The sequence below is a fragment of the Puma concolor genome, chromosome C1, assembly GCF_028749965.1.
Source record: "Puma concolor isolate L17-30 chromosome C1, mPumCon1.1.hap2, whole genome shotgun sequence".
NCBI lineage: Eukaryota > Metazoa > Chordata > Mammalia > Carnivora > Felidae > Puma > Puma concolor.
In genome coordinates, this window is record NC_141674.1 from 103,409,549 (window position 1) to 103,423,587 (window position 14,039).

General features: G+C 41.4%; 1 protein-coding gene across 24 annotated transcripts in view; it reads left to right on the plus strand.

The window, feature by feature from the left end:
- PDE4DIP (phosphodiesterase 4D interacting protein) overlaps positions 1–14,039 on the plus strand; it is a 226,816-nt gene that overhangs the window by 119,560 nt on the left and 93,217 nt on the right. For 21 of the 24 annotated variants that reach the window (XM_086717986.1, XM_086717969.1, XM_086717985.1 and 18 more), the window contains 3 exons: positions 810–933; positions 1,123–1,298; positions 5,417–5,534. In XM_086717986.1, the coding sequence (XP_086574112.1) occupies positions 810–933; positions 1,123–1,298; positions 5,417–5,534 (418 nt within the window). Of the gene's footprint in view, positions 1–809; positions 934–1,122; positions 1,303–5,416; positions 5,535–14,039 lie in introns of those variants that run through there. The other 3 variants (XM_086717982.1, XM_025935032.2, XM_086717961.1) reach the window with 2 other exon arrangements.

Here is a 14,039-nt window from a genome sequence, read left to right on the forward strand (position 1 = left end):
TTGTCCTCTGCCCTGAGAACAAGAAGACAGTCCATGGTTCTCAACAAATGGCTTAAAACAGGAATAAAACCAAACCGGAATTAAGATCATTCAGCACCTGATACTGCCTCCAAATTGTTAATCCTCAGACATCCAAGGACAGCTGTTGTTAGCTATAAATAAGCTGGTGACACCTTACCCCCTACATGCTAGCGCCTGGACATTCATTCCTGAGGACATCAGAGAAGCAAAACTGGGCCAGAACCCTGAGCTTCCACAGATTAAATGTCTGTTCTCTGCATGGGACCATGGGAAAACTAGATAGAACTCTGGATCGGCAGGCCAGATTTAGGATAGACTGTGGGTTAATGACTAAAGGAGGAGAGCATTTCTATGGCTGCCTAAATGGATATTCTGTCCCAGCGACCTAAATGGTAGGAACACTTTAAATTCAAACAGCAAGAACGGCAGAGAATTAGCAAAGCACTCTGGGAGAACAGTCTAAATGGAAGAGACCAAGGACAAATGAACACGGATGTTGAATTCTGAACCATTTGATGACTGCCCACCTCCCAAATGAAAGACTCTCCTCTTGAAGCAATAGCAATAATGAAGCCTCTAGAAAGTCAAGTAAATTCTGATTGACAAGCAACAAAAAATTAGAGTTCTGAAAGATTACCAGAAAAATTGGAAAGAGCAATTCCACAAATAATTGCAGAGGGAAAAATGCTTCATTTCAGTATGACTCTGAATTATTGAAACAACTTTTAACGGGTCCACTTGCTAAATTATATGACTAGCTCTGACTGGCTAATGCTCCTTGATTGTAGGGCTGATGTGGAGAATCTCAACAGCCATAATGAAGCTGAGCTCCGGCGCCAGTTTGAGGAGAGACAGCAGGAGACAGAGCATGTTTACGAGCTCCTGGAGAATAAGATCCAGCTTCTACAGGAGGTGAGCAGGAGTTCCGAAAGTCCATGCGCACGGGGCCTCTTTCACCTCTTGCCCTACTGCTCTGCCTCCTGGCATTCACCTTTTCTGTCCCTATACTTTCCTTCCCAACTCATCAAGTGTCCACAGTCTAGGGCTCCTAACTTAGGTGGGGCTCTGTAAAAGCCTCTCAGCTTTTCATTCTTTTTGCAGGAATCCAGGCTAGCAAAGGATGAGGCTGCGCGGATGGCAGCTCTGGTGGAAGCAGAGAAAGAGTGTAACCTGGAGCTCTCGGAGAAACTGAAGGGAGTCACCAAGGACAGGGAAGATGTACCAACTGACCGGGTCAATCCTGACCAATACGCTGAGGCCCTGGCCGAGCGGGACAAGTAGGTGCCTTTGATACTCTATTTGTCACTTGTCATTTACCTGTTCTCAAGGTTATAGGAGAATATACCAGCTGCACCGTTCCCTTTTAAGGTCTTAGAGTAGACCTTCATGATTTCCAAGACTTTATTGCCTCCACAACCAAAGGTTTTCCTTTTAGGGTTGAGTCTTCAATGGTATCCATTAACAGGACTCATTTCTATACCTTGTTAGTAGGTATAAGTAGAACAGTAGTCAAATGGTGGCAAACAAGAGACATGGATTCACTTCTTCACCCTTATTGAGCACCTGCCAGACACTGGCCTCACCACTAAGGTTACAGAGATGAACGACCCATGTCTTCTCATCAAGAAACGTGTTACATGATTTTCTCTCTTCCTTCCTTCCTTCCTTCCTTCCTTCCTTCCTTCCTTCCTTCCTTCCTTCCTTCCTTTTTCTGTCTGTCTGTCTATCTATCTATCTATCTATCTATTTATCTATCTTGTTCTCAAGTTAACTAACATACATTGTAGTCTTGGCTTCAGGAGTACCACCCAGTGATTCATCACTTGCATATCACATGTTACATGATTTTAGTAAGTTTTCTGATAGAAGTAGCATGCGATACTCTGGAGACATAGAGGATTGTCATCTATTCCAGACTAAAAAGAGCAAGGTGCCATTGAAGGTTTCCTGGAGGAGATGAAATCTGAGCTGGGTCTTGAAGAATGAATAGGAGATCAAAGAAATAGATAGGAAGTGGGTGAGAAAGGGAAATATTCTGTGCAGATGGAGAAACTGTGCAAGCGAGACACAGGTAAGGGCATATATCAAGACCAGCAAATAGTTCCACATGATAGAGCAGAGGGTCTGGGAAAGACTAGTGAGAGGTAAGCTGGGAATAGGGTCAGATTGTGCTGGCTTCATATGCCATAAGGAACTTAAATTTTCTCCTAAAGGTAATTGGGCAGTTGTTGAGGTCACCCATGCCTAGATTAGTACAGCAACTCCCTAATGATTTCTTTACCTCCAGTCCTGCGCCTTGCTATTTCATTGTGATATTAACATTCAGAGAAGTTTTAAAGTGGAAAATTCAACAATATCACACTGGCACATAATTTAGCCTCTTAGATGCATGATACTATGGTGGCATAAAAAGCCTTTAGTAGTTTTTAACTGAGTAGGTGAAAAACCCACAATGACTAATGTGATCTTTTTGAGACACAAATCTGATCATGTCATTGCAGAGCCATTTAAAATGCTTTCCGACACCAGGGAGCATCTGGGTGGCTCAGTCAGTTAAGGGTCTGTCTGACACTTGATTTTGGCTCAAGTCATGATCTCACAATTCGTGGGAGGGAGCCCTAAGTCGGGCTCCATGCTGACAGGTCGCTCTCTCTCTCTCTCGCTCTAAGTAAAGAAATAAGCTTTTAAAAATGATAATAAAACAAAATAAAATGTTCTTCCAACACCTGCAGGAGAAAAGATCCATTCTCCTTATCATGGCCATCAAAGCCTTCTATGATATGAACTCTGATTTCTCCCAGAATCATGCCCCACCATGACCCCTTCCCACTTTGCTGATGCAAGACTATTAATAATAATGACTAACGTTTGTTGCACTCTTACTATACAACTGAGCTTAGTACTATAATGCTGTTTAATTCTCCCAACAACTCCATGAGGTAGGGATTAGTACACTTTATAAATGAAGACACCTGGCATTTACAGAGTTGTGCACATGGTGTCACATGGTTGCAGGCATTGCTTGACTCTAAACCCTGAATCCACCCATTGCCTTCAGAAGCAAACAATACAATGTCAGGTCTCCAGAATTTTGCTCATGCTCTTCCTTCTGTGGGAAACCCTTGCCATCTTTTTCCTTCCTGGTGAATTCCTGTTCATTCTTCAAAACTCACTAAGGTATCAGTTGTCACTTCTGTGAGTGCTTTTGTGACAACAGAATTAAGTCTCTGTATCGTTGCCTTGTTTTACATACACATCCTTTTTTGTACAGTTCCCAGTGTGGTGGTATATTTGCTTTCAGATCTTTCCTGCTAGATTCTCTGAGACCCATGTCTCATGTCCATAGCCCAATAAACACTTGTTAAACAAAACATATGCACATGTGACCAATAAATTAGGGAGTTTATATCAGATGTCCTTACCAACTTTGTAAAGTAGAATAGATCATCTATAGATACCAAGGGTCAAACGGTTAAGTAAGGCTGGAGGCTTGAGAAAAAAAAAGCAATGTTCTATGGGGAATTGATATGGAATCCACATTCATCATCATAATTACTATTACAGCTTGCATTTACATGATGTTTTTAAGTTTTTAAAGTTCTTTCTCTGGCTACCTGGGTGGCTCAGTCAGTTGAGCATGAGTCTTGATTTTGGCTCAGGTCATGATCCCAGGGGCATGGGATTGAGCCCTGCATCTGACTCCGTGTGGAACATGCTTAAGATTCTCTTTCCCTCTGGGGCACCTGGGTGGCTCAGTTGGTTGAGTGGCCGACTTTGGCTCAGGTCATGATCTCATGGTCCAGGAGTTCAAACCCCGCGTAGGGCTCTGTGCTGGCAGCTCGGAGCCTGGAGCCTGCTTTGGATTCTGTCTCCCTTCTCTCTCTCTGCTCCTCCCCTGCTTGTGCTCGATCTCTGTCTCTCAAAAATAAATAAATGTTTGAAAAAAAAAAAAGATTCTCTTTCCCTCTGCCCCACCCCCAAAAGTTCTTTCTCATCCACAAATTTTAGCCAATCCTCATTCTTAATTAATTTATAATTTATAATTAATTTAAAGTTTAGAATTTATAAGTTAATTTACAATTTGTCTATGAGCTTCCTACTTGACTTTCTGGTATCCCTCACCTTTCTACCAACTATTTGCCTCCCAAGGTACTACCACTGTCTTTTCCACCTACACAGGGATAATAATGACAATTGGAAACATTTCATTTAATAGCCTCATGTTTTCCAAGGACAGGTATGTCTGGTACTCTAAGACTTAAGAGAAACAACAAGATCTACCTTGCACAGGGCAGATGAGGAATAGCTGTTGACTTGAACCTGTGGTTTGTATACTTCAGCACAGCACACACAGTCTGATAACTTAAATCCTAGTCTGAATTTCCTGCTTCTTCTCTAGCCTTCGCCTCTTCCCCTGACACCAACCTTTGTTCCAGTGACTCTTCCCCTAAAGTATCTTGTATCTTTTTAAAAGAAAATTTTTTTAATGTTTTATTTATTTTTGACAGAGAGAGAAAGAGAGAGAGACAGAGCAAGAATGGGGGAGGGGCAGAGAGAGTGGGAGACACAGAATCCGATGCAGGCTCCAGGCTCCGAGCTGTCAGTACAGAGCCCGATGCGGGGCTCAAACTCACAGACCACGGGATCATGACCTAAGCCAAAGTTGGATGCCCAACCGACTGACCCACCCAGGCACCCCATAAAGTATCTTGTATATTTATGCCTTCATTCCTTTATTCAAGCTCCTCCCTGTACACCTGGAAAACAGTCCAGTTTTCCAACTCTCTTGCCCCAGACTCAGCCAAGTTCAACAACTCACTCTATCTTTCTTCCTACAGCTCCATGACAGCACTCAAAGTACTATAGAATAGATACCACTGTTTTGGTACCTCTTCTTACATCTCATTACTGTTATTTGTTTATGTGGCTGTGTCCCCCCACTCCCCAAACCCCTGACACACACACACCAAAAGATTTTAAGTTTCTATAGAGCAGAGATTGTGGATTTTCCAACTTTATATCCCAGGTATTTGGTAGAGTGTATTGAGTTTGCATAATGGTTATCCAGGAATTGTTTCTTGAGTGGAACAATAACCACCAGAAACACAACTTCTGGTCCCTTATTCCAAGAGTCACACACCTATGGTCTATAGATCCATGGGTCAGCTTCAGGAGGTCCATGAACCTGGTGAAATGTAAGCAGAACGTCATTTATGTATGCATGAAGGGACTGGGGCAGAGAATACATGGCTTTCTGAAGAAAAATATCCAAGTTCAATGACCCAAAAAGGTAGAAACCTACTGGACTGGATCATGCTGTCTTTGGAGTGGGCTGAAAAATAAAGGCAATAATAGCACCATGACCATTGTTGTTCTTACATTTTCTTTGCTCCAGAAGAATTGAAGAACTGAGTCAGAGCCTGGCTGCCCAGGAGAAGCTTGTAGAACAGCTCTCTCAGGAGAAACAACAACTGCTACATCTGTTGGAGGAGCCAACTAGCATGGAAGTACAGGTGAGGTGTGGGCAGAGCTTCCTGAGGTATTTGCTTCTGTATTAGTTATCTACGGCTGAGGAACAAATTCCTACAAATTTAGTGAGTTAACACAGCATGCATTCATTGTCCCACACTTTCTGTGGGTCAGCTGGGTTCTCTGCCCAGGGTCTCACAAGTTTGAAATCAAGGTGGTAGCCAGGCTGCTTTCTCATCTGGAGGTTCACTTAGGGAAGGGTCTGCTTCTGGGTTCCCTCAGGTTGTTGGAAGAATCTATTGCTGGGTGGCTGTAGAAGTTATGGCAGCCTGCTACTTCACAGGCAGCAGTGGGGAGAAATAGAGGGTCTATTGCTTCTCCTACCTCTATGCATTCTTTCAAGAGGCTCACCTGAGTAGGTCAGGCCCACAGTTTCATCCCTTTTGGTTAACTGAAAATAAACTGAGTAGGAACCTTAATTAACTGTATGTGCAATATACATTCACTTTTGCCATATAACATAGCGTAACTATGTGGTGACAGTCCATCATCTTTGCCATGTTCTATTCCTTAGAAACAAGTTGCGGATGTCACTGGCACTCAAGAGGTAGGGATCACACAAAGCTCTGGATAACCGGGTGGGAATCATCAGGGCCATTAGAATTTTGCCCACCACTGAGTGGTTTCTAACTATATAGAATATATAATGTAGGGGTTTTTTATCTCAGTTAATTTTGTTTTTATTTATTACTCATTTTAATTCCAGTATAGTTAACAGTGTTACATTAGTTTCAGGTGTGCATAATGTGGTTTTAATATTGAAGAACTCTTACAATGATAAAAGTAATTGTATTCGTCTATATTGTTGCTCTTGAAGGTTACCTCAGAGGGAACTCCCCTCTTCCGTTCAACTTTTAATTTTCTAAAAAAGATATTTCCTAAAAGAACCCTAGAATATATCTGTGCCCAAGTAGCATAAGCAATTACCAGATATTCTTATAAGTCTTAGGCCAGTAATAAAGCAGACTGTAAGGTTTAATTTATGCTTCACAGATACCGAGGTTGGAGTCAAGATAAAAATAACAGTGATAAGAAGTAGTTTAAAGTAGTTCCCAACCTTTCCTGTGTCATGGCACAAATAGAAAATGTTAATATTTGTCAGGTGCAGTGGTAAATGGATGGAGCTTCTTACTTGGAGGTGGTCAGTCTAGGTGCATAGGCCACGAGAGCAGAAGAAATCCCTATCTTGGCTATACTTATAAACTTCTTGGACTGTGTGGCTCCATTTTGGTTAGAAAGCTCTGGTTAACAAATTCAGGAGATGATGTACATACATGTAATTTGGCAGACAGGAGGGGGAAAATAAAGTCTGTAGGCTTCTCACAAGATACATATTGAAACATGTGAAAAGTTTCTGAAAGGACTTTTTTTTAAATTCAAGTATAATCAGCATACAGTGTTATATTAGTTTCAGGTGTACAGTATAATGATTCAGCAATTCTATACATTTCTCAGTGCTCGTCAAATAAGTGTGTTCCTGATCCCCTTTATCTGTTTCACCGCACCCCCCTCCCCCCGGCCTCCCCACTGGCAACCACCAGTTTGTTCTCTGTATTTAAGAGCGTGTTTCTTTGTCTCTTTTTAGAAAGATTATTTTATAGACAAAGACTATATTCAAAGTTGTCAGTTCCTGTTACTGCTCCCCAGAAGGACCACAACAGAATGTCTGTGGTTCAGGGAAAACAGGTCCAAACAAGAATTATATCTTACTTTAATCTCTGAGACAAAAAGAAGTATTTTTTCTTAATTTTTTTAAGTTTATTTATTTATTTGAGAGAGAGAGTGAGCAGGGGAGGGGCAGAGAAAGAGGGAGAGAGAGAATCCCAAGCAGGCTCTGTGCTGACAGTACAGAGCCCAGTGCAGGGCTCAAACCCACAAACTGTGAGATCATGACCTGAGCTGAAACCAAGAGTCAGATGCTTAACTGACTGAGCCATCCAGGCACCCCTAGACAAAAAGAAATATTGAAGTGCTTTCTATAACATCTTGGGACCATTTAGTCACATTCAAGTGGCTCAGATTATTATAATATAAAACCTAGAAATGAATTCACAGGATTTCTTAAATACATATTCCAAGTGTAATTTAAAGTGTTTGTCAATGAATATTCAACAACTTTTCAGTAGTAATAACTTCAGCACATGTTGTAGCATATTCTATATGCCAGGTGCTGCTCTAAATACCTTATATATTAACTCAAATTAACTTAAGCCTCAAAATAATCCTGTGAAGTATACTAACATGAGACATAAAAAGAATAATTTATAATAAAATAATGTTGATTTTAATATATAAATTCATGAGCACAATTATATTAGAAGACATAAAGAAATAGGTGCTTGTATCTGTATGACAAATCACTGTGAATGTTCCAGCCTCAAAGGTAGCCTAGGACAGTCATGTTATGTTGTGCCATTTAAAAACGGCAAGTGGTGATGCCATTAGTAAAGGGGGTGACAATGCCAAGTGAAAAACTCTTGGTAAATTTCCAAACAAAACAAAAACCAAACTTTTCTTAATTTTCTTTTTTTTTTTTTTAAATATTTTTTAATGTTTATTTATTTTTGAGATAGAGACAGAGTGTGAATGGGGGGGTGGTGCAGAGGGAGAGGGAGACACAGAATCTGAAACAGGCTCCAGGCTCTAAGCTGTCAGCACAGAGTCCAACACAGGGCTCGAACTCATGAACCGTAAGATCATGACCTGAGCCGCAGTCAGATGCTTAACTGACTGAGCCACCCAGGCGCCCCTTCTTAATTTTCATAGAGCAGTTGAATTAGTGGAAAATTCATTGTATAATAACATTGTGTTTATATATACAGCAGAGCTCAGTTCTAGGTTCAGGGGATTTTATGACGTTGTATTACCTCACCAGTGCCCCATGGAACATTTAGATCATTCTGTAATGAAAACACAAAACAAAACTTTGTATTTTAATCCTACAGAGTTACTAATAATGCTAATACTGTTCCTGCTATAATCATAATAACAACATGCTAGTATTGGAAAACAACATAACTTTACTGCAAATGAAAATATTTTTTAAAATGTTTATTTATTTTAAGAGGGAGAGCATGAGTGGGGGAGGGGCAGAGAGAATCCCAAGCAGGCTCTGCACTGTCAGCCCAGAGCCCGATGTGGGGCTCGAACCCACAAACTGTGAGATTATGACCTGAGCTGGAATCAAGAGTCAGATGTGCAACCGACTGAGACACCCAGGTGCCCCACAAGTGAAAATATTTTTTAAAAATAGTCATGTTCAGGGGTGCCTGGGTGGCTCAGCCAGTTAAGCAGCCGACTTTGCCTCAGGTCATGATCTAACAGTCTGTGAGTTCGAGCCCCATGTCGGACTCTGTGCTGACAGCTCAGAGCCTGGAGCCTGCTTCGGATTCTGTATCTCCCTCTCTGTGACCCTCCCCTGTTCATGCTCTGTCTCTCTCTGTCTCAAAAATAAATAAACATTAAAAAAAATAAAAAATAAAAATAGTCATGTTCATCAGAGACCATGGGAATAATGCCACTGGTCCACTAGTATAATGATAAGGCATCCAGAGACCCAGCTTTTATGGAGTGTCCGTGAAGCAGTGTGATGCCGCTACCCAGTGAAGAGGAGAGGAATGGGAAAGAGGAAGGACCCGTTCTGAGTCCTGCTCCTGCTCCAAGCACTGTGTGGAGGACTGAACATGCAGCTTTTTCCCAACTCTCACTACAACCTGTGAAATAAGTTAGATAAGGGTCGCTTGGCAATCAGGGGAACCAATGTTTAGATTAAGTGACTCGACCCAAGTTTTAAAGGCAGTAAGTAGTGAGGTCAGAATTTGAATGTAGATTTATGTGGCTTCACACCCATATTCACCACTCTGAAGAGGTTATATCCCAAATGTACACATGTGTGCCATGAATCAAAAAAGATCTACAGACAAAATTCAAAACCGGCTCTCAAAAGATCAGTGAACCAAAATGTCCAGAATTTTTCGGTGACCAAAAGTGAAACTACCCATGAAACAATAATTCCTCATTCAGCCCTCCCCCAGTTCCTGATAACCTCTATTATACTCTCTGCCTTCATGAATTTGCTTGTTTTATGCATTTCATATAAACTGGAATCAGATGGATGGATGGATGGATGGGTGGGTAGATAGATAGATAGATAGATAGATAGATAGATAGGTGTCATTCAGAATTTGGGACAGTGCTTTGTCCTTCCCATTGCAAACTATGTAGCACCCCTTACCCCACTCATCATAGTGATGACAATAAAAACAAGAAGCACCCCATGAATTTGCAAAATGCACTTCAGGAGATGGTATAACTATACCTCAGTAAGAACCACTGGTCTTGGGGGCTTAGCTTCCAAAGGGTTTATAATCCAATAAAACATTGGCATATGAACAAAGAATTAAAATAGAGGATGATAAATGAAGAGAAAGAAATATATGCACAGTGCTAAAGGAACCCACAGATGACCGGGATTAACTCTACCTTTAAAAGTCAAAGAAAGCCTTACCTGGAAGTTTCCCTTGATCTGGGCCTGAAAGGCTGAGTGCACCAAGCAGAAAACAAGAGAAGTGCATTTTAGGCAGGAACAGTATACATAGTAATGTGGAACATAGTTAAGAAATTGGGAATAATTGGTATTATCAAATACATGCTAAGCGTTAGGGGCACCTGGGTGGCTCAGTCAGTTAAGCATCCAACTTCCGCTCAGGTCATGATCTCACAGTTTGTGGGTTCGAGCCCCGTGTCAGGCCCTGTGCTGACAGCTTGGAGCCTGGAGCCTGCTTCAGATTCTCCCTCTCTCTCTGCCCCTCCCCCGTTCGTGCTCTGTCTCTGTCTCTCTCAAAGTATAAATAAACATTAAAAAAATTTTTACAAAAAATACGTGCTAAGCGTTAGAGAATAATGAAACACCTAACTGGAACATCCCATAAGTGTCAAGCTAAGGACTTCATGTTGTAGGTAACAGAGAATTAAAAAAAAGAAAAAAAGTTAAGCAGGGGGAATGAAAGCATATGATTTGCATTTTAGAAAGCCAATCCTGGCGGCTGTTTAGACTGAAGATTGAGGGAGCAGATAACTGATGTCAACCCATGATTTGACAGAGCTGTTAACTGCGTCATCTAGTCCATTCTCAAATTAGATAGGGGCAAGGAACGTTATAAAACCAGTTATAAAGTACTTTGTCTCCCCCCTCTGTCTGCAGTAATGTGTGGCAGCTCTTGCTGTCGGTGACACCTGTGGCCTCTGCTGTGGGTGTCATCCTCGTCTGCGTGCAGTAACAGCCTCTTAGTGCCGCTGTATTACCCTCAACGCTTTGTCTTCCATGCCACCTCTCACCACAGGAGCCACAACCCCACAAAATGGAAGGCACAAGTTCATTTCCTAAGCTCTGGGCCTGCTCCACAGAGGCCAAAGATTTCCCTCATCTCTAGCAAAGCCATCCCTAGAGTTCTGGCCACTGACTCACTGCCTCCACCCCCACCTCCGCCCCTCCCCGACCCTTCACAACTGAGAATACCGCAGCTGGGCTTTCGAAGAAGGAGAGCTCACAGATCTTACATGTCTAGGTTTGAGTTGTCCAAGCGAAAACATTCCTCTTACCCCATTTCTCATAGATCAGTACTTCTCATGTGATGTCAGTATGAAAGTCTGGACTGGGTATAATCTCTGAGAACGAGCCTTCCTTCCCTCGATCAAGACAGAAGTTTTGATAAAGATTATTTGATTTAGTTGATTTTACTATCCCTCAGCTCTTTTCCTTTTCCATCCCACCAAAACATCATACAGCATCCATTTTAGAGGTACTTACACACAATACTTAAGAACTTCTCTTAATGTTTATTTATTTTTGAGAGAGAGATTGACAGAGTGTGAGCAGGGGAGGGGCAGAGAGAGAGAGGGAGACACAGAACCCAAAGCAGGCTCCAGGCTCTGAGCTGTCAGCACAGAGCCCGACGTGGTGCTTGAACCCACAAACCACAAGATCATGACCTGAGCTGAAGTTGCATGCTCAACCAACTGAGCCACCTAGGGAACTTCTATCATGTAATTAACTCCATGGAACAACAACAGAAAAAGCCATAAACTTGACATGCCACTGATGGACATCACTCTGTGTTTGCTTCCAAACCTCCGTGTCCATTCAGATCAAGAGCATGTTGTTGTGATCAGAGTACTCGGGAGCTTGTGGCCGCCATGCTGAAGCAACTGGTCCACATCTTTTTCAGTAAAAAGAAAACCTAATAAAGTGAAGTTTACAAAGTATTTCTCTTCCTCCATGTTTTCACAAAGCTGCACATAAAGACCTACACTCTGGAAAGCTGACAGTGCTTCTTATTGACATTTTTCCCTTCTACTAGAAGCTTCATTTTAAAGAATGTTTTATTTTTTATTAAAAAACATTTTTTTAATTTATTTTTGAGAGAGAGACCAAGAGACAGAGTGAGAGTGGGGGAGGGGCAGAGAGAGAGGAAGACACAGCATCCTAAGCACCTCCAGACTCTGACCTGTCAGCACAGAGCCCGATGTGGGACTCAAACTCACAAACTACAAGATCATGACCTGAGCCAAAGTGGATGCTTAACTGACTGAGCTACCCAGGTGCCCCTAAAGAACCTTTTAAATGAAACTGGATGTGGAAGGTGTAAAAGCAAGGGGAAATGATGTACTTGCAAAGGAAAATCTGGAAGAATTCTTGTTTTATTTTATTTTTCTATTCTGCAGTTTTTCCCCAGTATAATATAAACAATATTTATCAATGTGTAATTTCACTGTGGTTGCCCTAGAAAGTGAAACAGGACAACAGAATCGGGGTGAGGCATCCATTAAGCAATCAGGACCTTCCCACTTACACAAATCAGCAGAGACTCAAGCCATTGCATTTATGCCTTGTTTGGAACCTAATGTAAATAGCACTGCATGCAGTGAGGCGTATTTCTTAAAATAGCAAACATTCCAGCGTTACCATGGAGAGATCTGACGTGGAGGTTAAGGCAAGAACACACTCTAAATGCTCAAGGCAGACGCTGAAAACCTTGCAGGGATTAGTAGCTCAGGCAGCTCCAGCCAACTTCATATAAGGAGATCTTTCTTAAAGAAGCTTTTCCATATTCTCTTCTTAAGCTGATGAATGTTGAAGGTGGAGGCTCATTTATAAATCCTCATTCAACATCACTGTCTCCCAGACACAACCTTCATTGGTAACATATCTCAAAAACAGGCCTTACCATCTAAGGCAACCATAGTCCTGACCCTTTAGAGCAGCAAAGGAGGTAGAAAAATAAGGGATTTCATTACAGCTTCATCAGAAATATTTACTGAGCACTTACGATGCACAAAGTACTATAACGTGAAGGAAGAAGAAAGCAAAGATGCATAAGGTTTAGCCTCTGCCTTCTAGAGATTATAGTCGAATTGGAAGGTAAGAAAGCCACTAATGGCAACAAAATACAAAGCAGTAGAGAAAGAAAAAAACATTAAGGACTGGGGTAGGCAGTGAAGATTCTGATCTGTAAGAAACGATTTTAATAAGAGATGAAAAGGAAAGGCATTTGTTTATTCATTTAGTCATTCAGTGATTATTTACTGATACCTAGAACATACCATTCAAAATACCTCAAAAGAAGCTATGGAACAGATCAAGGAAACCAGGAGCTGCTTTTGAGAAAAGGTAAACAAAATTGATAAACATTTAGCCAGATTCATCCAAAATAAAAAAAGAGAGCAAGAATGGGAGGAGGGAGAGGAGGAGAGAGGCAAAGGACTCAAAAAAATAAAATCAAGAAAGAAGAAGGAAAGTAACAACTGATAAATACAAAGGATTATTTTGGATATTATGAAATATTTACACCAACAAATTGGACAACGTCGAAGAAATGGATAAATTCCTAGAAACATATAACCTTCCAAAACTCAAGCAGGAAGAAATAGAAAATTTGAACAGACCAATTACTAGCAAGTAAATTGAATCAGCAAAAAAAAAAAAAGAACAACCTCCCAATAAACAAAAATCCAGGACCAGGTGATGTCACAGATGAATTCTACCAAGCATTTAAGGAAGAGTTAATTCTAGTCTCAAACTATCCCCAAAAATACAAAAGGAAGGAATGCCTCCATTCATTCTGTGAGGCCAGCATTACCCTGATACCAAAACCAGATAAAGACACTACAAAAAAAAGAAACTACAGGCCATTATCTCTGATGAACATAGATGCAAAAATCCTCAAGAAAATAGTAGCAAACTGAATCAAACAATGCATTTAAAAAAAAACATTCACAGGGTGCCTGGGTTGTTCAGTCAGTTGGGCATCCAACTCAGGCTCAGGTCATGATCTTGTAGTTTGTGGACTTGGGCCCCATGTCAAGCTCTGCGCTGACAGCTCAGAGCCTGGAGCCTGCTTCAGATTCTGTATCTCCCCTTCCTTCCACCTCTCCCGGACTCACACATGTGTGCGTGCGCTCTCTCTCAAAAATACATAAAAATTTAAAAA